The sequence below is a fragment of the Anser anser genome, assembly GCF_964211835.1.
Source record: "Anser anser genome assembly, chromosome: 12".
Taxonomy (NCBI): domain Eukaryota; kingdom Metazoa; phylum Chordata; class Aves; order Anseriformes; family Anatidae; genus Anser; species Anser anser.
The window spans coordinates 17,231,876-17,254,901 of NC_139733.1; the positions used below are offsets into that span (position 1 = coordinate 17,231,876).

The 23,026-nt window shown below is 43.2% G+C and overlaps 1 protein-coding gene across 42 annotated transcripts in view; it reads right to left on the reverse strand.

Annotated features, from left to right (window-relative positions):
* MAGI1 (membrane associated guanylate kinase, WW and PDZ domain containing 1) overlaps positions 1-23,026 on the reverse strand; it is a 325,450-nt gene that overhangs the window by 7,288 nt on the left and 295,136 nt on the right. For 17 of the 42 annotated variants that reach the window (XM_083795135.1, XM_083795162.1, XM_083795134.1 and 14 more), the window contains 8 exons: positions 22,154-22,370; positions 16,197-16,274; positions 13,405-13,496; positions 12,259-12,451; positions 9,406-9,699; positions 5,939-6,142; positions 208-298; positions 25-88 (listed from right to left, as the gene is read on the reverse strand). In XM_083795135.1, coding sequence (XP_083651261.1) covers positions 25-88; positions 208-298; positions 5,939-6,142; positions 9,406-9,699; positions 12,259-12,451; positions 13,405-13,496; positions 16,197-16,274; positions 22,154-22,370 — 1,233 coding nt within the window. The remainder of the gene's footprint in view (positions 1-24; positions 89-207; positions 299-5,938; positions 6,143-9,405; positions 9,700-12,258; positions 12,452-13,404; positions 13,497-16,196; positions 16,275-22,153; positions 22,371-23,026) is intronic. The other 25 variants (XM_083795165.1, XM_083795161.1, XM_083795167.1 and 22 more) reach the window with 8 other exon arrangements.

Here is a 23,026-nt window from a genome sequence, read left to right on the forward strand (position 1 = left end):
AGCAATTAGGAAGGCACTCCTTACCTGAGCTGCTTGGGGCGGTTTGAAATCAAACTGGGATTCCTGCTTTGGTTTGGTGTTGTTCCTGCTGCAGTGAATGAAACAAAGAGGGAGAGGAAAAATACAGCTCATGGAAAGTGAAGGTGATTAAGAAGTAACCAAACAGAGCGCATGGCAAGATGCTCTCCTCAAGGAAAACAGTCTGACCTGGTCTCCTGCGGTATTTGCTGAGGAGTATGTGTGGTGGTAATTGTAGCAATTTTTTCTGCATTGGTCAATAAAGTAGCATTGGAGGATTCTGCAAAACAAATTTTATTTATTTATTTTTCATTATGAAGGAAGACCATTGGCTATGCGCTGAAAAATAAAATTTGCAAAGTCATTTCACTGGAAAGCATCAATATGTTTTTTTGTTTGTTTGCTTTTTTCTTTCTTTCTTTCTTTTTTTTTTTTTTTTTTTAAGAACTGGAAACTGGCTCAAAATTTCCCAAATCCCAAAATGAACAGGATAAAGTCTAAAGCTAAGTCATAGCAATTATGTATATAAAACTGTACAGTATCCCATTGCACAGAAATACTGGCCTGTAAGTTGCACATTGAAACTTAGTACGATCCCTCACAGAATTGCAGAATGATTTGGGTTGGAAGGGACCTTAAAGATACACTGTATCAGGCTGTCCAAAGACCCATCCTCAAGGGTCTGCTTTTTCTGGTATCTGTCATCAGATGTAGAAAATCACTTTCTACCCTTCTTCTCTGTAAGGGAAAAAAAAAAAAAAGCCTTCCAAACACTAAGCCCTTCTAAACACTCCTAACGAGCTAGGAAACATTGTCACATCACTGCTGTTGTTGTAGCCTATGCTCTTGAAAATGTCAAGGCTTTAGTGAAAACATCGTATTTAGTTTCATCACTGAATAAGTTAACTAGAAAAGAATGTGTGTTCCAGAAACCACCACAGCCAACCACCACAACTAGTGTAGAGCAGGGAGTCAAATACTTCTATATATCTGTATAATGCAAACATAGTATATTTATAATTTATTTTTACACAAATGAGGCTTTTTCAATAACCAAATGCATCACCATGATCATCAATCTAAAGGGAAATCCAAAGACATTCAATTGGAAAAAAGGAGAAAAGTTAAAAAAATAAATAAATTCTGTGTTAGACACAGAACAAAGACTGAGTTGTGAAGGAAGGGTCGAAGAATGCTTTGTCTGTTATATAATGGCACAAATTCCAAAATTCCAATCATTAAAGTCTCCAAATATGGAAGGTTGGCTGGATTAATAATCTTAAAGTAGCAATAACTATTCCATGGATTATGAGCTTAGCAGTACTTCCCCCATCACAAATTGCAATCAGTAGGATTGAGATGTGGCTTTTATCTAATGCCTTACAAGGTGATATTGAATATGGCTAAACCCCAAACTTGCTGAAATACGTCCTTGAAATGCCACCCACTGGTGCCTGAGCACTCAAAGATGCACAAAAGGATGTGGAACTGCCTGCACCAAATGCATCAATGGCTCTGGGTACCGTTTAAAAAAAGGGTCACTAAGAGAATGCAGAGAAGAGGATTAACCTCAAAGCTTAATTGACACCATGATGAAGGACTCCCAGCCCAACGTCAGCACATGCAAAAGCCATGTTTCTCCATGCAAAGCAGGAGGTGCTTCCAAGTGATTTCCTCACTCCTGCTTCAGAAACAGGGAAGGGAGTTGCTGTAGACATGAGTTAAAAGTGACCATCGAGCTGCTCCTCACGGTACAGCATGGCAAAATGGTCCTCTTGCTATTTTGGAGCTTTATCATAGACTTCAATAAATATAGAGTTAACTTAGAACTCATTTAAAACTCAATCTAAAATTAAGGTCATGCGAATGTCATTAGCCAAATTTCAACACAGTTTTGGAGGAAAGGCCTGGAACACATCCATATGGAACTCAACGCATTTTCCAGAAATCCATATTGTATCAATCCGGAACTGAAAATAGTACTGAACGGTTTCAAATTTTGAATTGTTCTGGGGTGCCTGCAGGTCAGCAATCCCCCAAAATATCCTCCCACTGAATTCTGAGGAAGAGTTAGTGGTATGAGCTTAACCATTCGAAATGTCGAATGGTTACCTCGGACAAGGATGGGCATTGGGACTGGAAAACCAGAGTCAACAGAAACACCTGCTCATTAGGCACAGCATTCCCAGCTAGTCACTGCAGTGGCAGGCACTTGCTCTTTTGTGGAACTGTTCTGCACACAGGACATCCCCACTACGTGCTATGCTGACCTTGTTTAGAAGAGGGCCATGGAATACAACTAATCACAAAACACTGATCAATACTTTTCAAGAGCAAAATCTAAGCTGAATGCACAATCAGTGGTTAAAAAGATGCAGCTTGTTTCTTGAATGAATTTCTCTAGTTCAGTCCCTCTTAAAAAAAGGCACCATCAGACAACAGAAGCAAAATCTGGGTGGAAATATCTTGCTCTCCAGAATAGAATCACAAGATTTTCTACCCTGCCCTTGTTTGCCTCATAAGCTCCAAGCATCTGGTAATTCACTTTATTGACTATGGAAAAAGCTCCCACTATTAAACAGAGTCCAGCTGTAATACAGATTTGCAGAAATGGGAGGAAATGGGAGGAAAAGCGGTGGTCATGGGTTTACTTGGATCTGGGAACCTATTTTATTTCACGGATTTATTTCAGTTGTGGAGGAACCTAAAAGAGCTGAAGGTTTTTCCTTTCTATAGCCGGTGCTTGTTAAGGGAAACTCAGGAAAAGGGAAAGAGAAAGAACTGTTGAAACAGATGGGTGCAAGGAGAGCACAGCTCCTTTGCCTGCAGCATTGTGCCCAAGTTAACATGCCCAAACCCATAGCATCTGGAGCCGTAACATCTTCCAGACCAGAGCTGGCCTGTGTCCAGTGGCTCGGAGAGCAAGAGAGGTTCCTGGGTCTGCCTGCACCTCTTGGGGCAGGCATGACCAAAAGATGCCTTTACAAGGTGGTGCCGTCGACAGCTGGCTTGTGTGAGAAGGACACGTCCCCGTGTGTGGCTAAACTGTTGGATTTAACAAAATAATTCTGTGTATTTTGTAAAGATGCCTTGATGCTAAAATCTGTCTCCAACTTCACAAGGTCCTGAAACACGGTTAAGTGTGCTGTATTCACCCAGAACAAAGCCCCTGAAATCCTCCACAAATATTTGGAGATGAGACGAAGATGGGCTTCAAAGAAAAAGCAACTTTCCTCCCCTTTAGTAGGTCACACTAAGAATACCAAGTAGAGCAACAACACATCTTTGGTACAGATGTATCTTCACACCACTGTACTGGGTCTATCTTTAGCCCACCCTATCCTATGAGGCGGGATTTGTGCATCATTTTTGCTAGTGTTTTAGATGCAGGACACATGCCAGCCACCATGCAAAATTGGAAAAGAATACAAATACAGGAAAGGTTTTCTCAATAACTACAACAGTATATTCTAACATAGACAGATTTCACCAACTTCTTGCACTATTCTGCCCTAGAATACCCAGACACCAGTGCCTAATCTAAGGTTGGTTTTTTTGGCTGCTTGTACCTTTGCATCAGCCAGTAGCATGCTAACCCATCGTAATGCCATTACAAATACGCTCCTGTAGTGGTCTATTACAACGAATTGGTGCAAGACTATCACACAGCAAAAACCATTGGGGGTTTTAATAATGTTAGAAGAGATTAGCAATGTGAGTTTATTGTGAGTCTTGTGATGAGCTTCAGTTTCACCTTTATCTGAGAAGCACAGCTTCTAATTTTTTTCCCATCAAAATACAATGTTAGACCCCTTAGACTTGCCAAAAGCACCCCAAAAATCACAAGGCAACTACAGAAATAAAACAACATTGAGACTGATTTCTTAAATCACGTTTTCTGAGCAAACCTCTCACCATGTTTCAGAGTGGTTGGCCTTACTACCTTTTGGAAATTAAATGCAGATAGAGCTGGCAATCAGACTTTGAATTTACAGAGCTCAGCAAACAAGAAGGCTCAAAGCCTGCATTATTGCAAGAGAAAAGAGTTGACTCCTTCCCAGAATTACAGTTCTCCATCTTCTCTAGGAATGCCTGATGTTAGTCACAGCTGCAGAGCTCCCTTCTAACCTAAGCAATTTAACAAGGTATTTTGTACACACATCTGCATGAACAAGGCTGGCTGAGCATTCCTCTCACGATGCTATGTTCCTCTTCAAAAATATCAATGGATTAAAAGTTATTTCACGTGTATTCTTTTTTTCTTCGAAGATTCATCTGCCTAGATTTTGATCAGATACCAAAATAAAAGTAATGAACAACTCTTCTCCTGGTTCACCTTCCAGAGCTGGCACACACAGGCCAGCTTAGCCATTAGCCTGATTCACAACCATTTTATTATTCATGAATATTTATTTTGCTGGAAGCAGTAAAGGATCACATCCCATTTGACCTGTTTGCTGCTAGACAGTAGGAAAATAAAGCCTTCATGCAAAACAGATCACCGTAAAGAGAAATAATTTATAACCAGATCACCTCTGGTCCTGCCCTGTGTTTATCCTATAGCTAAACAAAGCACAGTCATGCTCTGTGGGGTAACCAAATCCCCGTTTCAGCTTACTACAGCCATAGAAAGGAGAGTTAGCAACTAGTGAATGTTTCCCAGAGAAAATCACATCATGTAACTCCTTCATTCTGCATTACAGATACCAGGCTCAGTTCACAGCTTCCCTCCGGTTCTTCGGAAGCGGTAAGTGCACTAGTGCTAGTCCAAACAGGCAGAGCGACAGCAAAATGCTTCCTGGCAGGCTGCAGGATGAAAAGGTCTCCTTCCAGTAGTTCTCATTGTGAGGAGACATCTGCAGTTCCGTCAGACTTTCTCAACCTTCCTTTCAAATTTAATCACATTTTCTCTACGTTTAACTGAATGCAAGTAATGTCCTGTGCAACTCTAAGAAATGCTCATTAGCACTGCATCTGAGTTATCAAATTCTATACCCGCAGATTTAGCTTTAAAAAAAGAGCAATGTGAAAGAATTTCTGCTAAACGAGTACCCTCTGTGAACCTGTCCTCTGCAGAGCAGGACAATGAACAAATGAAATTCTTACAGTTTGGAACCAAAGCAATTTTAGCTCTGCTGCAGATGCTTCACATACATTTCTGCTCTATTCTTATTTGGCATCGCAGGTAAAGGATTAATTTCATGAAACTGATACCTAACGCAGACCCTCACTTGAACCAAACAGTTCAATGACCTGAAAATAGTACCAAGTGTCAGCATATTGCCAGGCATCCTGCACATCCCCTCTCATCTGAAACAATGAGATCTCATCCAGGGGAACCCTTATGACTGTCAGCTGCAAGCCCACAAGCAGCTCTGGAGCCATTGCCATTTAATAAAGTCATTTGAAAATGTACTGAGATGGCTTCAAAAAGCAACTTATGCAGAATAAAAACAAATCTTCTTTTCAAACAGCTTAAAGTATGACAAAGTGTTTATCTCTTTCTGTGATCTCCTTATAGCCTGTGGAAAGCTTCAGGGATCCCGTATATTACTGGGCATGCAATGATTCTCAAAAATCCTGAAGCTCCATTATTAACCTAAGAATCAAATTAGAGAGTACCAAGATATGCATCAAATTTATGGAAGATTTTAAGGAGATACTTGGAGGAACACAATCAAATTGAATATAATTATTATTTTTTAAATGGAGAATCAGTATCCTCCTTTAAAAAAAATAGGGCTCCTACTTCTATAGAAAGAAAATGGAAATACATCTATGGGACGCTCACAACCCCTTGCTGCTAATTCCCAAAGCAAGAGTGGAAATCTTTATGCTTTTGCAGCTCTGACTGACGTGAAAAGCCCAGGAACAAAGCAACAACAGGGTGAGAAAACACAGCAGGGAACAAATACTTTACCATCTCCTGGAATGATGCGCAGAGTAACGGTGTTTCCCGCTTCCTTAATGAGGTTGACGATGTCTGAATGCGACTTGTTGGTGATGGAGCACCCGTTCACGGCCAAGATCCGATCGCCTACTTTCAGCTTGCCACAGCGGTCTGCGGGACTCCCTTCAATTATCCGACCTATTTTGTGAGGCATGGCCACACATGCATTTCCCGCTTTTGTATTGGTTTGGGGGTTGTTTTTGTTTTTGTTTGGTTTGGTTTTAATTGTTTACATACGTGGGAATTACGGTGAAGGGGAAAAGGAGAAAAAGGGTTGAAAAGGGAAAGAGAAGGTTAAGGGTTAATTAATTAATGCATCAAGCAAAAGTTATTATAGGATAGCTTTGCTGCCAGTGTTCAAAACATTGGCAATCAACTAGTATGAGTGCACAATACTTCTTTTACAAAAAGGTGCTTGTTAACCCTCAAATCTCCCTCCCCCTTGATCTCTGTTAATACACGGTGAGCTTTTATGAACTACAACTGCACTTAGCAGCCCCACAATAACCCAAATCCCGATTTTATTTTTGTACCAGAAAATTGAAACTGTGTGTAGAAAACACAACCTTCCTCCTCCAAGATTACATCGGTGTCAGCCTCTCAAGTCTTTCCCTAAATCAATTGCTGTTCAAGCTTCTGCCAATGTTTTGTTCTTTCTCAATTCAGAAAGATGAAATCATTCTAGTACGAGGAGGGAGCGCGCCTCCCTTTCTACCACAAAGACCCAATCTGTCAGCGCTGGATGGGGAAGCGACATGAAATGGTTTTCTTCCGTTGTGAACAAAGGTACCACCAGGGAAGGCACAGGACCACTACAGATGGGCCAAGACTGACAAAAAAAGGTAACCTGTTTGGTGCAGGCATCCACCTCAGCCTCTGTTAACCCCCCCCCCCTTTTACAATCCAAGATGGCATAAGGGTGGGAGTGGGGAAGGGATAAGGACCTCCTGATTTAAATACCTCTAAAACCGCACGCAAAACCCGTGAGATGTCTGGCACTCAGAGCCAGAGCGCTTTAGGATGAATGTGTTTTGAAGACAAAACTCCCCTCCTGCTCCATGCAATTGGCTGGCCCCAGAAATGCAGGGTCTTCCACAAAACGCAGATTTGGGACACAGGAGCTACAGAACAGCACTCAGGTAAATCCTCGGGGCTTCTGTATGGCTTCCTTACGTGGGCAAGAGGCCCTCAGGCATGCAGTGCGTGGTGAAAAGCATGAGGTATGTGGAGCGGTCATCTGACACTTCACGCATACACGATACATTCACCCTCAAGATGCACTTTCCCATCTGTGCTCTAATCTTTATTTGATTAGTAGTTTTAAACGTTGCTGCATGACAAAACCAGAAATGCCATAAAGGAGAACAGGCTAACAAAAGGAATATGAAGTGAGAGAACAAGGTTGGAAAGATGCAATGAAAACTAGCAGAAGGTGTTAATATTATTTGCAAATGGTGGGGGATTTTTTATCGTTTTACTGTGATGTTAGAAAGTTTCCCTCTCTGGTGATACAGAAATCCATCCAGTATAAAGATTGTTTCAAGGGTATCTGAAATAAGCTCCTGAAATAAGGAAGGAGTTCCAGCTCTGGCCAATCTATGGGAAAATAGATGAGAGGCCACACCAAAGTGACCGAGGTGGGTTTTAGAACCACTTTGGCCCATCTCTGAATACCACCTATGAAAGAAAAAAAAAAAACTACAAAGCAGGCACAGAGCAAGCACCGCATGGCAGAGGGAACACATCTCATGCAGAGTATTAGAAAAAAGCTGAACACAGTTGAAAAAATTAAAGGAAAAACAGTCACAGATCAACAGATCTCCATGAGAAGCCCCTGCGCAGAAAACTTCCAGTTAGAGAGTATCTTGGGCTAAAACAAACACAACTCTTTACAATTTCAGGTCAAGGTTTCTCTGCAGAAAACAGTTAGAGCACAGCCTTCATACCGTAAAAGTTCTTTACGCACATTTGAAACGCTTTCAGAAGATAAAAGCTCTCTCTCCATTTTAGACTGAGTTCAGCTTATCCAATATTGCGTTACACCGTTGTGTTCGGGCACCAAAATACCTGTCCTGGAAGCACAGTTTCCAGCCATGAGGACAGCACAAAGGTAGCCCAGCACCTGAGGGCTGACAGAACTCACTCCACCAGGTCTACACTGGACAATTCCCCCTTGCAACCTCTGCTGCTACGGCTGCCCAGAACAGTGTTTAGAAATGGTCTGCTCTGTATCAATGCCTGCAAAGGAGGTGATGCTCCCTTGATCCCTTGTGCTTTTACTAGTGTAAGGGCACTGCCACTGGGTAACAGCAGGAAATTTCACTGGAAAAAAAGGGGGGAAGGCCACTTTTCGCCACACGCACCTGCCTGCCCCAGGAACAGTCAAGCTGTACAGGGAGACTGCAAGGTATTTTTGTCTACAAAACACAACCCTGCTCTGAGAGGCAGCGTGAATATGGCCAAAGCACTTCTTCTGCCCTTCCTTTCCCCTGTAAAGTCAAAGTGGATGCTGCCTCTTGGAGACCATAGAAGGGAAGAAAGTGGCATTTCTGACTGCTTTCCTCCTTGCAATGACAATTCTGCTCTAGAGCAGGCTGTCCTGCGCACACGTGCAAAACCAGCTTATTTGTGCTTTGCAATATATGACTCATTTGTTCTGTAAACAGAATGACGCCTCTTTTGCAACAACACCTGAAAACAAGTGTCTGTCTAGCAGAAGAGACAGTCGTCAGAAAGAAACCATGACCACTGCTGTAAGGGCAGGATATCAAGAGCGACATTGCACGAACCTTGTTCCCTCTTGCTCTGAAGAAATGGGTTTGGGAAAAGGAGACACAAGGTGGAACGGGTCAAAAAAATTCCTGTGTTTTTTTGTTGTTGTTGTTGTTAAACAATATCCTCCATTTAATGTCTCAGCAAGCACTATTAATTAAAACTTTCCAGCCATCAGCACACTCACTTTGTAATGAGGATCAGAATAACCCTGATTGCCAAAGAGAAGTTAATCAGTTTAGGCATTACTGCTCTTAATGATGGCTCAATTCCACCATCAGGAGACACACTTCCTGCCACTTGCTCCCTTTCTGCATTACACAACAGCATCTCTGAGGGGATCCCTGGCTGCTCTCCTGAGAGCAAGCCCCAGAAAGCTGCCCAGCTTGCAGGGACAGCCCGTGCTTCGGGTAGCACCAGGAATCGCCACTGGTGGTATTTTTGCTCTTCAGGATGGGACTTCTCATTTTGCTTTTCTCGACTCAGTGCTGAACAAAACCCAGGAGGCAAACACCTACCAAGTCTCATCCTCTGATTAAGCCATTAATCACACAAAATTAGGTCATACCCATGACTTTTAATTAAACATCCCCACTTGCCTCCTTGTGCTGCAGCACTCAAACCTGAGTCTCATTCGAGGGGCGCTGACAAACCCCAAGACTTACCGAACGTCGTCCCCGCCTCCGGCCTGCTCACCGACGAGACGATGACGAACCCAAAGCCCTCGTTTTCTCCGCGGCGGATTTCCACGTCGTAGGGCTGGACCACGGCGCTGACAACGCCACTGCCTCCCCCGCCTCCGCTCCCGATGCCACTGGTGCTGCCGCTGCCCGAGCTGACGGTGTTGAGGGAGTTCTGGCTGCCCTGCGGCGTTCGCTTCTCCTCCGTCAGCGAGGCCGGCTGGTTGCTGCTGTGGTGGGATGAGGCTGGGGACGGGACTTCATTCTCTGCCTTGGGAACTGGGGAAGGAAAAAAAAAAAAGACCGTCTGAGCAAGCTGCACTGTTTAATGCTTGACAAGTGCTGCACACTGAGAAAAAGACAAAAGAAGAAAAAAAGCACAGAACCTGCTTTAATCCATAAATCATGACCAGTGGCTCCATCCTCCATCTCATTTTGGATGTCACCGCAGCTCTGTTCAGTGACAGCACTGACCACACACCCACATCCACTACTGTCTGTGGTCATGCAGCCAAAGCCTTCCACTACCACATCCCCTCTTCAATTACATATGTGCAACTGTGTGTATGTGTACAAACTGTGAGGAGATACAGTAATACCACATACCCATCACTCAACACTTGGGTATTTTTTTTTTAACTCAATGCTATCAGTTGGGTAGCTCCGAGTGTTTTTAATTAACATGATCATGATTAATAATAACTACCCACACTAAAACAAAACAATTGTGAACTAAGCTTTTCTAGATGGAGGAATCAGCAACTCTCATCTGTACAGTCTGGCACGGTTGGGGGGAACCTTTAAATGTTATTAACATTAATATTAAGCAAGTATGTAACAGCAACTGAAGATGGAGGTGGTATTAGTTTAAAATCTAATCAGCTAACACAAGGCTTGAAGAAATCTCAAAAAATCTCTTAGTCCACACTACTCAAGTCCAGGCCAACAATACTTACTGTCAGTCCCGGCAGATGTTTGTCTAATCTGCTGTTAAATATCTCCCCAGGCAATCTATTGGTTGTAATATCTAACTTAAATCTTCCCTGCTGCAACATAAGGCTATTATTTCCAGTTTTATCTTGCAGGCATATGGAGAACATATTATTCCCTTCCTCTCTGCAGCAGCCTCTTATAGTCTTGGGGAGTTTAACACCTCCTCCCCCTTGTCTGCTTTAGGCTAAACAATCCCAATTTGTTCGATATTTCCTTGCAGACCATGTTTGCTAGAGCTCTCCTTATTCTCCCTGGTCCTCTGGACTCCCTCCAGTTGGGCCCCCTCCAACTCAAACATGTCTTTCTTGAAGTGCTGGACCACGTTGCAGCTGAGAGATCATCTGCTGGGAAATCAGGAGAGTTCCCTGCTGCCTACATTCCAGCAGCGTTTGTCTTTACCTGAGCCAACCCCAGGTAACACTCGTGGCCTACAATAATTTCCACTTCTATTTACCCAGCCAGTTCTCCACAGTCCATTTGTGCAGCGGAGAGCAGCATATTGCACTTGTCCCCACTGAATGGCTGACTCCATTAATCAGCTCACTTCTCCAATTTGTCTGGTGAATAAAAATCAAGTTGAAGATCTTAAAAGCAACAACAACAAAAAAATGGATGGCAAACACAAAATCTAAAGCTGTAAACCCATGATCTAAAGGAAAAGAACTTTTAAAATATTATTGGAAGGCAGTATTTGTTTGCATTTATATACTCGAAGTATGTTCTAAATACATAATATTCTACATATTAAGAATGCATTCTACATATTAAGAATGCATAAACATTCCCTGATGTGAATCTCAGGACAAGGAGTACCCATTTAGGTGAACAATCTTTTGCTACTGGCATATAGATGAGCAGAGGAATAAGGGACCAAAATTTGGGAAGAGGTTTCTCTGCAAAGTTGTGCTGGAATTTAAAAGCCTACAAATATAAGGTGAAAAAAGGGTTCCTGAATAATTTATGCTAGAGTAAGTGTCCACATTTGAAATGATTCGGAAATAGCTCTGAACAAGCCCCTGAATGAAACATCAAGGGTTTATACCAAAATCTCTCATGCATCTAAATCGTGTATAATTTCCAGCCTGCAGGGTTATAAAACTGGAAAACGCATGCACAGAAACAATACCAAGAATTCAACTGCCCTTCCCTTCCTCTCAACCCTCATCTCCTAAAACTTTTCTCGCAATGGCAGCTCTGCGTCAGGAATGAAAGATGTGCAGCGTGCACCACACCTAGCATAACTCAGCATAATCAAGCCTCTCTGTTACAAGGAACATGCAGTCCCTGTGCTACCTGCCTGGATCAGCGATGCTTACAGTTTTGCATCCTGCAGTGGAGTTGACTACATGGCACCACCCCACCTGAAGCTTCTCCTGCAGCTGGGACATCAGCCACCACACACCGATCCCCTACCTCGCTCTGCCCTTGCCTCCTCTCCTGTGGACTCTGAAGCATCTTTTCCCTCCCTCCCTGTTTAATGGTTGTTATCAGGCAGCACAATTATTTTGGGAAGAAAACAAAAAACACAGGCAGTCAGACACCGTTTCTGTCACTGTATGGATTCAAATAAAAATGACATGTTGCAACTAAACAGTTCCCCATTTTACCAGAAACCTTCACAAAGACTAGAAGTGAAATTGAGAGAGCCTTGACTACAAACAAAATATTTGATACATATTTGATCAAGAACAAAAAAGGCTAAAAATAGCCAAAAGAGGAAGAGTAACACCGCATCCCCTGAGTTTTTCCAGTATTACAAGGAGGAGCATTTGTTCCTTAAACTGTTGGCCGAACAGATGGAGTCTGGCAAGAAAATCTAGCCCGCTGAGCAGCACTGCAGCCTACCTGTGTAAACTACTTTGCGCCTGACAGTCAGATTGACGTGACCTTGTTTGGCTGCCTGTTGCATAAGCTGGACGACGAGCTGGTGCGATTTCCCAACAACGGGCGTCCCATCCACACAGATCAGCTCATCGCCCGATCTCAGGCGGCCGTCAGCATCAGCAGCACCCAGCGGTACAATGTGACCGATGTAAATCTGATGAATTAGCACAAACAGGAGAAAGGAAAGAAAGAAAGAATGATAAATGAGAACAGTAGATGCTCAGCAGCCAGCTAGAAGCGAATGGCACACAAATTTAGTAGGGGCCAAAATTGTTGACGTCTGCTGGTCAGGAGAGTCGATCCTGTGGAAAACAGCTCCACATTAACCTAGCCCTATCGTGAAAATTGTAATCAAGATACTGACATCTTTTTCCTTTAGGCAGTCCTCTCACTCTGCTGACAGATAGCCTTGGGAAATGCATTCAATCAGACAGTAACCAGAGAGGAGGATGGTTAAAAGCACCGGGAGCCTTGTCAGGGAGGCTGAGATTGAGTTATCCTTTCAGTTGCCTCTAGGGTTTACGAGTTCAGTCCCTTCAGCCTGTCCACCAGTGCAGTTTTGGTTTATCTTCAGTGAGCTCAGCAGAGTTGCTCTGGCATGAGAGGGATTCATGGGCTCTCTTTCCATAACAGCCAAAAGAATTTTGGCAGGAAAATATGTGGAAATTTATGCTGCTACTAACTAGCTTTGACCTGCACGGTGTATGATACCTCTCAAGGCACTGGATTTTGGTAAAGAAGCTAAACGAATACAAGAAATGAAACTGAGTAAATAGAAGGACGACCACTCTGAGGTCAAGCAGTGGAAACTACTTGTAAACTTGACCAGGACAACCTTTCCTCAATATCCAGGCAATTCCAGACATATGTGTTTTCATCTGGGCTATCACAAAAACAAAGAATAGCAGAGGAAGTCATACCCGTTTCAAACGTGGGGGTTCAGTTGGTTTTTGGGGGCACAGTGGGGAGATGTGAGGTATATAGTCATAGCCCGTTAATCATTTAAACAAAGATGCCACAGTGCAGTTCTGCACAGTTGTGTGTGCTATTGCTGTGATTCTGGAAGATGTCATGAGTTAAAACAAGCCAACTTCTTGATGTACTCACAGGTTCTCCAGGCTCATTTCCACCCAGAATCCTAAATCCAAAACCGGTTTCCTTTCTCCATAGAAAGATATCCTGCTCTTGATAATCTGGAACTGAAGGGAAAGAGGGAAAACTGTTATTTTAAATCAAAAACACAACTTTATACCTGTATCAGGACTACTCTGATGTATGTGTAGAGGGATCTGTTGCACAATTTTATTCATTAAATGAGGTGGTCTTGAACTTTTAGACATAATGAAGAATATTTATAGGTTTAAGTAGCGAAGGATTATTAATTAAATCACTACTAAAAATTATCCAATGCTTTCTACTTTCTAGGTGTCTAATTGTGATTTTGTTTATCGCTGTAATATTTCCTTCCATCAATATTAGCATCATTACCCAGAGCAAGAGCCTCTTCCAAATCATCAATAAATGAATGTGCACGACAGAGAATCACTCTGCCAGAAACAATACAGCTGCCTCCTCTTTCACAGGAGACAAAAGAGCTACTTGTTATGACTTCTACTGTTTAATTAACTTTCAGAAGCATAGTTTGCTATCCGTCTACTGACACTGCTTTAAATAACTACAGGACAGATCCCCAACTGGTGGAAAACAGAAGGGGTCCTCTCAAAACAGTGCAGCTCTCCAGACTTTCACTTGCTCATGTACAGGTTTTATTAAACCAATGAACAGACAAAAACAGCTGGAAACATAAAAAAGAGACCAGCCTTACCTACTCATTAGCGTAGAACACCAGCAAGGTTTTTACAATGAATATTGCATACCGTGAAGTACTAACCTTGAAGTGTAGTTGAACAGTAATATTTTACATTAACTTATTCATGGTCGCTTTCATCCCTTTTTTAAAAATGCAAAATTAATTGCTAACATTAAATCGTATCAGAAGACAACTTCAGGTTCATTTAATATTTATTGGTTAGTATCTATAACATTGATTAATTTTGTAATGATCCCCTCCCAGAATTTATAATTAACGATCAAAAAAGCTATTCCTTTACAAGTCAGCTGCCTGTATCTTTAGTAAAGAAACTAAAGCATATCATCCGGAAACATAATTTCAGTACGTGCAACTCAGATACAGGATGCAACACATTCGATAAAACACGATCTAGTTTTCTGTATCTACGAGCTGATAAACGGGATGTTTTCCACTGGCATCAGTGAGTGTCAGCCTGGGCCCTGACTGCATTTTACACTGTCGGTGCCTGTTGGTTTGGGTCTGCTCTTTTGGGGCTTCTCAGTGTTAAGACTTTTCTCTGGCTCTGATGCCTTCTCTTCAGTGACTCACCAACGGGCTTAAAATACAATAGGAATTCAAGACCTGGGAATACTAAAAATTAAAAGAGCAGGTGAGTGCTCAGGCACACGGCTGGTTTGACATACTCATTCATATCGGTTTCTAGCCCTTGGTTTTACGTACAATATTTTCACATTTTAATTGTTTGCAGTTACAAACTGAGCTTGAGACCTGTGCACATTACCTTACTGAGCTCGAGGCTAATTTTTTCCCAGCTACAATTACAGAACATCCAGGTGCTGAACGCGCTGGAAGCCCGCATTGTTCATCAGTTAAAACTAGCAGGCTGGAGGCAGCTTGCCATCCCAGGGAAATGCGGCACAACAGCAGAACACAGACAATGAATTAATTGCTGTTTGTCACTGCCTTCAGCGAGTGGGAGCGTGAAGAGCAGACACACTCGGAAGCGCCTCTCTAGCACTTCGTAGGCTTTTTTGGCAAAGGCTGGCCCCAACCAATTAATAGCGCGTGTTGGATCTGTCAGAGGCAAAATGGCTTCTGCAGAGAGCTTCAGCGTGGGCCCGTTTTTCTCGGCATCTCTCAACACCTTCCCATTTGTCAGCTCTCCAGCCTCCCTGAACGATGCCGTATGCTCCCGGTTCGGGTACCAGCTAGCCCATTAGCGGCCGCTGGAGATAGCAGCGAGCCGAGGTGTAACGGCGGGGCCAACCCACAGCAACACAAAGACAACTCATATGGACCCCAAGAAACAAGCTCAGTCCCGTAATGCTCCTTCTGCTGGGAGGATTACAGAAGGGTGAAACACAGATACAAACGTACAGACAGCACACGTTTACACAGCGTGAGTATGAACCCAACAAAACCCCTTTTACCGCTTTTTGCTCCAGCTCTGCAGTACGGTGACGCACTGAGAAAACCCCATCCACCTCCGTGCTTCCACACAGCCGAAGTAGGACCGCCTGCCGCTAACTGTGGCCACGCTGGAGAACCACCTTAGGTTCTCTGCTATTCAGTAGTGCTTCCGAGGAGCCACCTTCCCTACTTAGAAAATGTCAGACTGCTGCTGGACTTATATGTTTAAAATGAACGAAAAGTGGCCTCCAGGTGTCATTCGTAACATCTTTGCACCTTGACCTGATCTTAAGCTGTCTGATTCTTTCAGAAAAATCACCTACAGAGCCCAAATAGGTAAAATTTGCCAGTCTGCTCATCCTGTCCTAAAACAGACTGCCTGGAGAGCGTCGCAAAAGTGGTAAGAAGAGTTCTGCTGGGGCCAGAAGACAGAATGGAAGGGGAGGCGAGCGCCGTTTCGTGATGGGAACAGGAAGGTGATGCCCCCACTACCACCGCCCGTGGGATCCGCCGCCAGCCAGTACACAGTCAAGCAAATGCTTTGCACCTCCACGGCTAACCTCGGCGCACGGCCCCGCCAGACGCCCGCGGTGAAGAGGAGCCCCCCGCCACAGAGCAGCAATGACACCAGAACAAGACATCACAAGACACAGATACATTCTCGGCACAGTCTTACATTCTCCAAAACTCGTGGAATTGATTTCTCTCTCTCTCTCACCCTTGCTCAGTCCAGTTGCAGGCGAAGGTGACATAGCTGTAACATTAATTTTACAGTTTTGCAAAGCTTAATGTATCTGCTTTCTTGTTAGTTCATTTAATTAATTTAGACTGTATGGATAGTGTTAGGCTTTCATGCATGTAATTGCTAAGGTTATAGCTACCATGGATAATTACATACCAACTTTCACGTCTATTTGCACGTCTGTGTACATGGGATACATTATACGCACACATGTGAGTTTATACATTTATTCACATGCATGCAGGTACATTTGAGAGACCTTTTTTGTTCTCAGAGGAGGAATCTATTTGAGAACACCTTGGAAATACTTTTCTACCAAAAAATATTCAACATCATGACATAATAAGTTTTCCAAATGGAAATCGCTTTCTCTAATGTTAAAAGAAATTCTAAATACATAGTGATGAACAATGAAATCAGTGGTTAATTAGCAGTGTTTTTAATTAAATTTCTCCTATACAAACCTTAGTAATTATCTCACGTTATATATATAAAAAATCTCCCTGGTGTGATATCAGTTTCAAGAAAACATGGATTCAGAAATAATCAGTATGAGTTCGCTTTAGTCACTAGCTCATTTGAGGCAGCAACACTTTCAGTGACTCATAGCTTGGCAATGTAGAAAAGTTTTAAGGCCCAGATTCAGCGAAGTATATAAGGACAAGCTTGAAATTATGAGTGAACAGTCTCACTGGAGCTGATGGAGAGTTTCAGTGCTGAAAATTCCCGTGATTTAGCCGTAAGTCTCGTGAGATTCCATATTCACTGGAGAGCCCCGCTTTCTAAACTATCCCGGTGCAGGAAAATTGCAAATTTTCTGTCTTTTCTTTTTCATCAGCCCTTCTGATTGCACGGAAAGCTTTAGAGAAGGCTGCAGCATGTTCCTGCCAAGAAGACCAAGTCCTGCCACTGAGGTCTGGGAAGATGCATTGCCCTGGGCTGAGCCACGGACCGAGCTGGTGCCAGACGAACATCAGCAAAGCCTGCTCACGAGCCAGCTTCGTAAACTGCTCTGCAGCCTCTGCTGCTCCTGCAACGTGCTGCGAGCACTACGGTCCTTCCTAGCAAGGCATCCTCTAAGGGCATGGCCACATCTGCGTGCCCAAGTGTACGATTGTAACCGTTTGTCTCCTGCTCATGTAACAAAAGGACATAACCCTACCAAAGGCCCTTTACTAACTATTGTCTTTAAAGTCAGCCTGATCGGAAGGCGACTGCAATTTCCTGAGAGAATTTTTCTTTTCTATTTTAGGCAGAAAGTATCTCATGTTTGGTATCATTGTGCAAATATTTTTAATTCTATGTAATTGCTGGTGAGTGAACGCTACGCACTGGGGTCATGCCTTGTTTGTATTATTTTAATTAGATTTGGGGAGAGAAAATCCTACCAAATAAATTATGTGCCTGAAAATAAAATTCTAATATTAAAGATAAATTTGAATATTTTAAAAGCTTTAAAAATTATCTATAGTGTTCTGCTTTACTTTTAATTAAATACTTAAGCCCTTCAAGGGGATTCATTAACACATCTGCAATTCAGATTAATTCATTTTGTCACTGCTGTTTTGACAGATGGCCATATGTAGGATACGGTATTTTGCAAAGCAATCAGGCCACATGAGAAAAATTTGACAACAGATTGTGTTAATCTTTAAGGAAGTTTAATAATACATTGAAAAATAAAAAGCATATTATAAAAATGTATTTTCAATAAAACAGTACAAGATTTCAGAATTGTGGATCTCCAGTAAACTATTCAATTACTGTTTGTCTCACTGAGGGCTCTTCATGCATGTCATTCCCGGTCTTGGAAGTGCTCCATTTTTCAAACCTTAAGGGTTCATCCTTCTCTCTGATTCATGTACACATCTCCCATGAGCAGCAATGAGTTACCCATCAAGCGGAGCTCAGCCAGCTGAAACTTAGCACCAGCAAAGAGTGCATTTGTTATTGCCACCAAATGATCTGTTTTCGGATTCACTCAACACAAAGTCTTAATCCAGTAAGTATTGCAACTCTGGGCCAGATTGCAGCAGACCATTTGAGCTCAGCCTTAGCCTTAAAGCATCCAAGTCTCTTTGGGTTTACAGCTTGAATTTAAGCCTTCCTGGACAGCAGCCCGAGCCCTGAGCACCTTGGGGGCCTGATCCCCCCACTTAGGGGAGCTGCATGTGAAGGAACTTAAAGTTGCAGTTCTCATCTGCTGCCATTCAGCCAAAGTCCAGACACGGTTATGGAGCCAGTGCTCAGCTTTGCATTATTAATTCCAGCTTATTTTTTCTTCCTTCTATTTTTATTTTTTCTCTTTCCCAGGCAGCATCTGTAGCTCTCCTCCACAGAATCTGAGCACCTCCTGATATTAAGATGCATCAGGCAAATCAAAACCTACATGTTTTTACAACAGTATGGGTTGAACTTGAATTTGAACCAAATCCTTCTCTACCAATGGCTTCAGTGAGACGTGCCAGATAGGTCAAATATAGTCTTTTTTATTAAATAGAGATCCAAAAAATAGTCAAAGAAAGGAAGAACACTCTTCACCAATTCTGAAAAATTAAATTGTTGCCTGTGTGCTTCCCATGTCTACATCATTAATGTTAATAACAGTGGGATGCACTCCCAGTTAAAAAGGCAGTAGGTGGTCATTATAGATTCAGTACTTCTTAGAAACATCCTGGAGACAATGTATTCATACGTTGAATCAAACCTTTTTATATTATTATTTTTTGAGGGAAAAAAAATTCTGGCTGAGCTGTGGCTAATGAATTCACCTTTTTGTGTCAACTGCACTTGAAAAACTGCACTATGTTCTCTTTATACTCAAATGATTTCACAAATGGGACTAAATAAAACACTGATGATGATCTAATGCTCTGAAATTCTCTCCTCCACTTCGTCATACACTTCAACACAGAGGATTGTTGCTGTTTTTCAATCCACTTGTTGGGGATTCAAAAACCTGCCTCTCAAAAGACCATTTTATTATCCCTTTCAGGCTTATTGAAAATGTAAGGCAATGAATCAACAGAGAGCCCCTTGGACTAGGCAGCAGGGAGAGCTGACCTGGGGCTTCTTGGGCAGCAGGGGCTTCTAGGGCCCACCAAAAACCCCCCAAAAAGGATTAATCAGCCAGTCTCAGCACTGGCACAAGGGTGGCATCCTCCCACCGTATAACAGATATTCATTTAGTCCTGCTCATGTCTTCATCAGGAGAATGCAGAGTGTCACACCCAGCACCCAAAGCTATGGACGTCAAGGGAGAAGAGATGCCGACTTCAGCCCCAAAGCCAAAGGAAACGAGTCCTCAAGCAAAGACGCAACGATATGACCGTACCACTGCAGCCAAAGAAGGAACTGGAGTTAAACTGAACTGCAGCTGGGTGAAACCACAAAGAACAGCACACGTGGAGCAGTCAGCAAAGCTCAAGGCCCAGGGCTTAGTTTCTTCCATATCACGAGCACTCCAAGAGCCACACAGCTGGTGCTTGGGAAGCAAGTCTCCAAGGGATGATTCACATTCATAACAGAGCAGCTAATAATTGCCCACTTCTCATGCAGACCAAACACGGGGAAGGAAACACAGTGGCTCACCCCAAGCTGAGGAGGTGCTGGGTTTCAGCTGTGAACCACGGTCTCCATTCATGAGACTGGGGAGCAGGACGAAAGGGGAGGGCTTGGTGGAAGAAGGAGCAAGAGCTGACCACTGACCTACAGAAGAACCCACCAGTCACACTATGGGATCAGACCGCAACAGGAAATACAGCGTGTCCAGCAGCCTTGTTCACTTAGACCATCACGTTCCTCGTTTTCTTCACCTTTTGTTAGGTGCAGCGAAGCCCCACCACGAGGCAAGAGTATAGATTAATCCCCAGGGAACGAGTTTCACTTCAGCTTAGGGGCTCAAATCCAAAGGCTTTTGCAGACTTATAGTGGTACGTGAATACAAAGAGACATGGCCTCATCACACTTTTGACATTACCCAAAAAACCTCTTATGCATGAAACCAGCAAGTCTCAAAAAACACCTTCCTGGGAAGGAAATGACAAGAGGACAAAAAAGCGGTAGAAAAGCATTGATGTCCAAACAGGGAGGTCTCATCTGGTAAAAGAGGCAGGAGATGAGGACTGAAGCAACAGAAGAGGACCGGCCCGCTGCACAGAGATGCTGGCCATGGCAAGCTGCGAGAGGGATGCTGAAGGAGCACAGCAGATCCAAACTAGAGCAAAGCCTGAGCAGAGAGGGTTGTGGCACAGGGAGAGACGAGGTGTGGGAAACCAGCGGGTCAAGAGATGGTGAAACAGACTCTGGAAGGGCTCTACTCACAGACAGGGATAAAACCTCTACGAGATACCTGCAGCCATCGAGGAAAGAGCAAGGATTTAGCACATGGCGGTGGAGGTGGCCACAGAAGATGACAGCCTGCATGTGCCCTTCAGGATTTCTCCGTCTCAGCCTCAGGATTTTATCGGGAAAGACAGGCAGGAGTTAAGGCTGCTAAGCTGATACTAATGACTAATTAGTATGAGTTAAACTGTTAATTAGGAATTAGCTAAGTAGCTGTAGGGGGTCAAAGGAGACGGCAGCATGGTGCCTACAGGAAGGCGAGCTGAGCAAAGGTGATGCTGGTGCCATGGGACAGCCTTGGCCTCGGCCGTGTGGGCAGGGGAAGGAGGAGCTCTGCCTGCAGCTCTGCCGGGCTGAAAAGTCACTGCTTCTCAGCTCTCTGCCCTTTTTTCTATTTCAACGAGCTGCACGTGCAAGTTCAGTCTCTGCACTTCACTGTAGATCAGCATGATCAGACCCAAGAGCCTGCTTGGTCAGGAATGCACCTAGTCCCTGGAGAGGGAAAGGAAGCAGTGCACAGAAGCTGAGACACCTACAAACTGCATTGCTGAGACATTCAATCTGAAGAGATGCATCTTCAGCCAAGAAACTGTGACTCATGATTTAATTTTTTCCAGGACATAAGATTTAGAAGTGATTCATTTGGTCAGAAAAAAACAGTCCTACCATTTTTCATTCTGGGTTAGCGTTCATCTCAGACCGTTTCTACCAATTTCCAGTTAGCAGAATAAAACCAAACTCCAGGTGATACTCTCATGGCACCAAAACTTTGAATCTCCCCTTACAGTAACCAAAAGAACCATTGCTTTCGGAAATGAACTAATACTCTTTAACTCTTTCTTTAAGAAGCTGTTGCAGATTTGATCATTTTCAGCAGTGCAATTAAAGCAAAGCCAGCATGTTTATTTTATTTCTGGAGAAGAAACTGATTGAAACCATATTTATTGCCTTGGAGCAGAGCCAAAGTCCTGCTGAACTAATAGACAAGTGTGCAGATTATTAATTGCCATAAAAGCCATTTACAATATGCATTTGATAGCTGTATTGCTAAAGTGTCTACTCTGGTTAAAGTAAAATGGCTTAGCTGGATTTTCTCCTCCCTAGAGTGAGACTGGAAACCATCTGATATGAATTTCAGCAAACTAAATACTTCCCATCCTTACTGAAATTCCTGCGCATATCAGTCAATGAGTCTTAACCCCCAAACAGAGCTTAGGATCTAAATAACAAACTTTGAAATTCTCCTTCGGCTTAATTTAAAAACAAACTAAAAAAGGGGAAAAAATGGTCTTTAATTTTAATAGGATTCTTAGAATTATGCTTTGTTCTAAGTGCCCCTTCCTGGAGATGATCTAATTTCAATCCTCACCAGAAAGGAAGCTGCAACTCTGTGAGGTACAAATCACTGACAGATAAGAGATTAACAAACCGAAGCCTTATATTTCTAACACAAATCTAAAAGATGCAGTTCTTTGCAAGGAAAATAGAGAGAGGGAGCGCAGCTGCCAGAGCCGTAGCCTTGGCAACCACACCTGTTTCATACTCACGTCGGCTTTCATACATGCTCCTGGACTGGGCCCAGATTTTGAATGGATCTGGCTTTTTCTGCCCAGAGCCGTCCGGTTGATCCGCGGCGGGCGGCTCGGCGGCGGCGTAGTCCGGCAGCACCTGCGCGCTGTGAACGGGGGAAGCGGTGTGCCCGCTGCGGTGGCTCGAGACGCTGTGCTGAGAACTGTTTTGGCTGTCTTTCCTTTCAAGTGGTTGCTGGAAGGGAGAAAGCGAGAGGAAAGAGAGAGAACAGACGGTTATTGGTCTTTGAGTGGGTGTTTTCCATCAATTTTTCTCCCTTCTTTGATCAGGGTTTCTGCATGCACAGAAGTAAATATATAAATCACAGTTTTGCTGCCACCAGTTAATTCTGGGTACAGTCAAACTCCCTGATGGCAGATTTTGATAGACAGACTGACAGAAAGAGATATGCAAAACAAAGTCATTTATCATAAAAAACATGCGGTTCTGCATCTCGCACATAAAACAAATCTAAAGCTCATTATAGGTTACAAGTTTCAGAGCACTTCTTTTTTCCTACGGTAAGTCAGAAAAACTGAATCACGTTAGGGTCTAACGTGAGCTTGCAAGAAAACAGAAAAACTACCAAATTTCACTGGGAAAACATAAACAGTCCCCCTGAAACAGATGCAGGCACAGTCCTTACTATGAAAGATCACTTTTCCTCTGTAACCCCCACAACACGACTGGGCTGTCAACAGAGTACCAATTTCATGTCTCTGCTCCCCAGAGCATCCTGAGGATTACAGCAGACCTTCACAAACGTGAAGATGTCTATTTGCTGTTTGATTTCCTTGCTTTAACTGAGCACTTTAAAACAGGAAAAAAAGCATCCAGCTAAATTCAAAGCT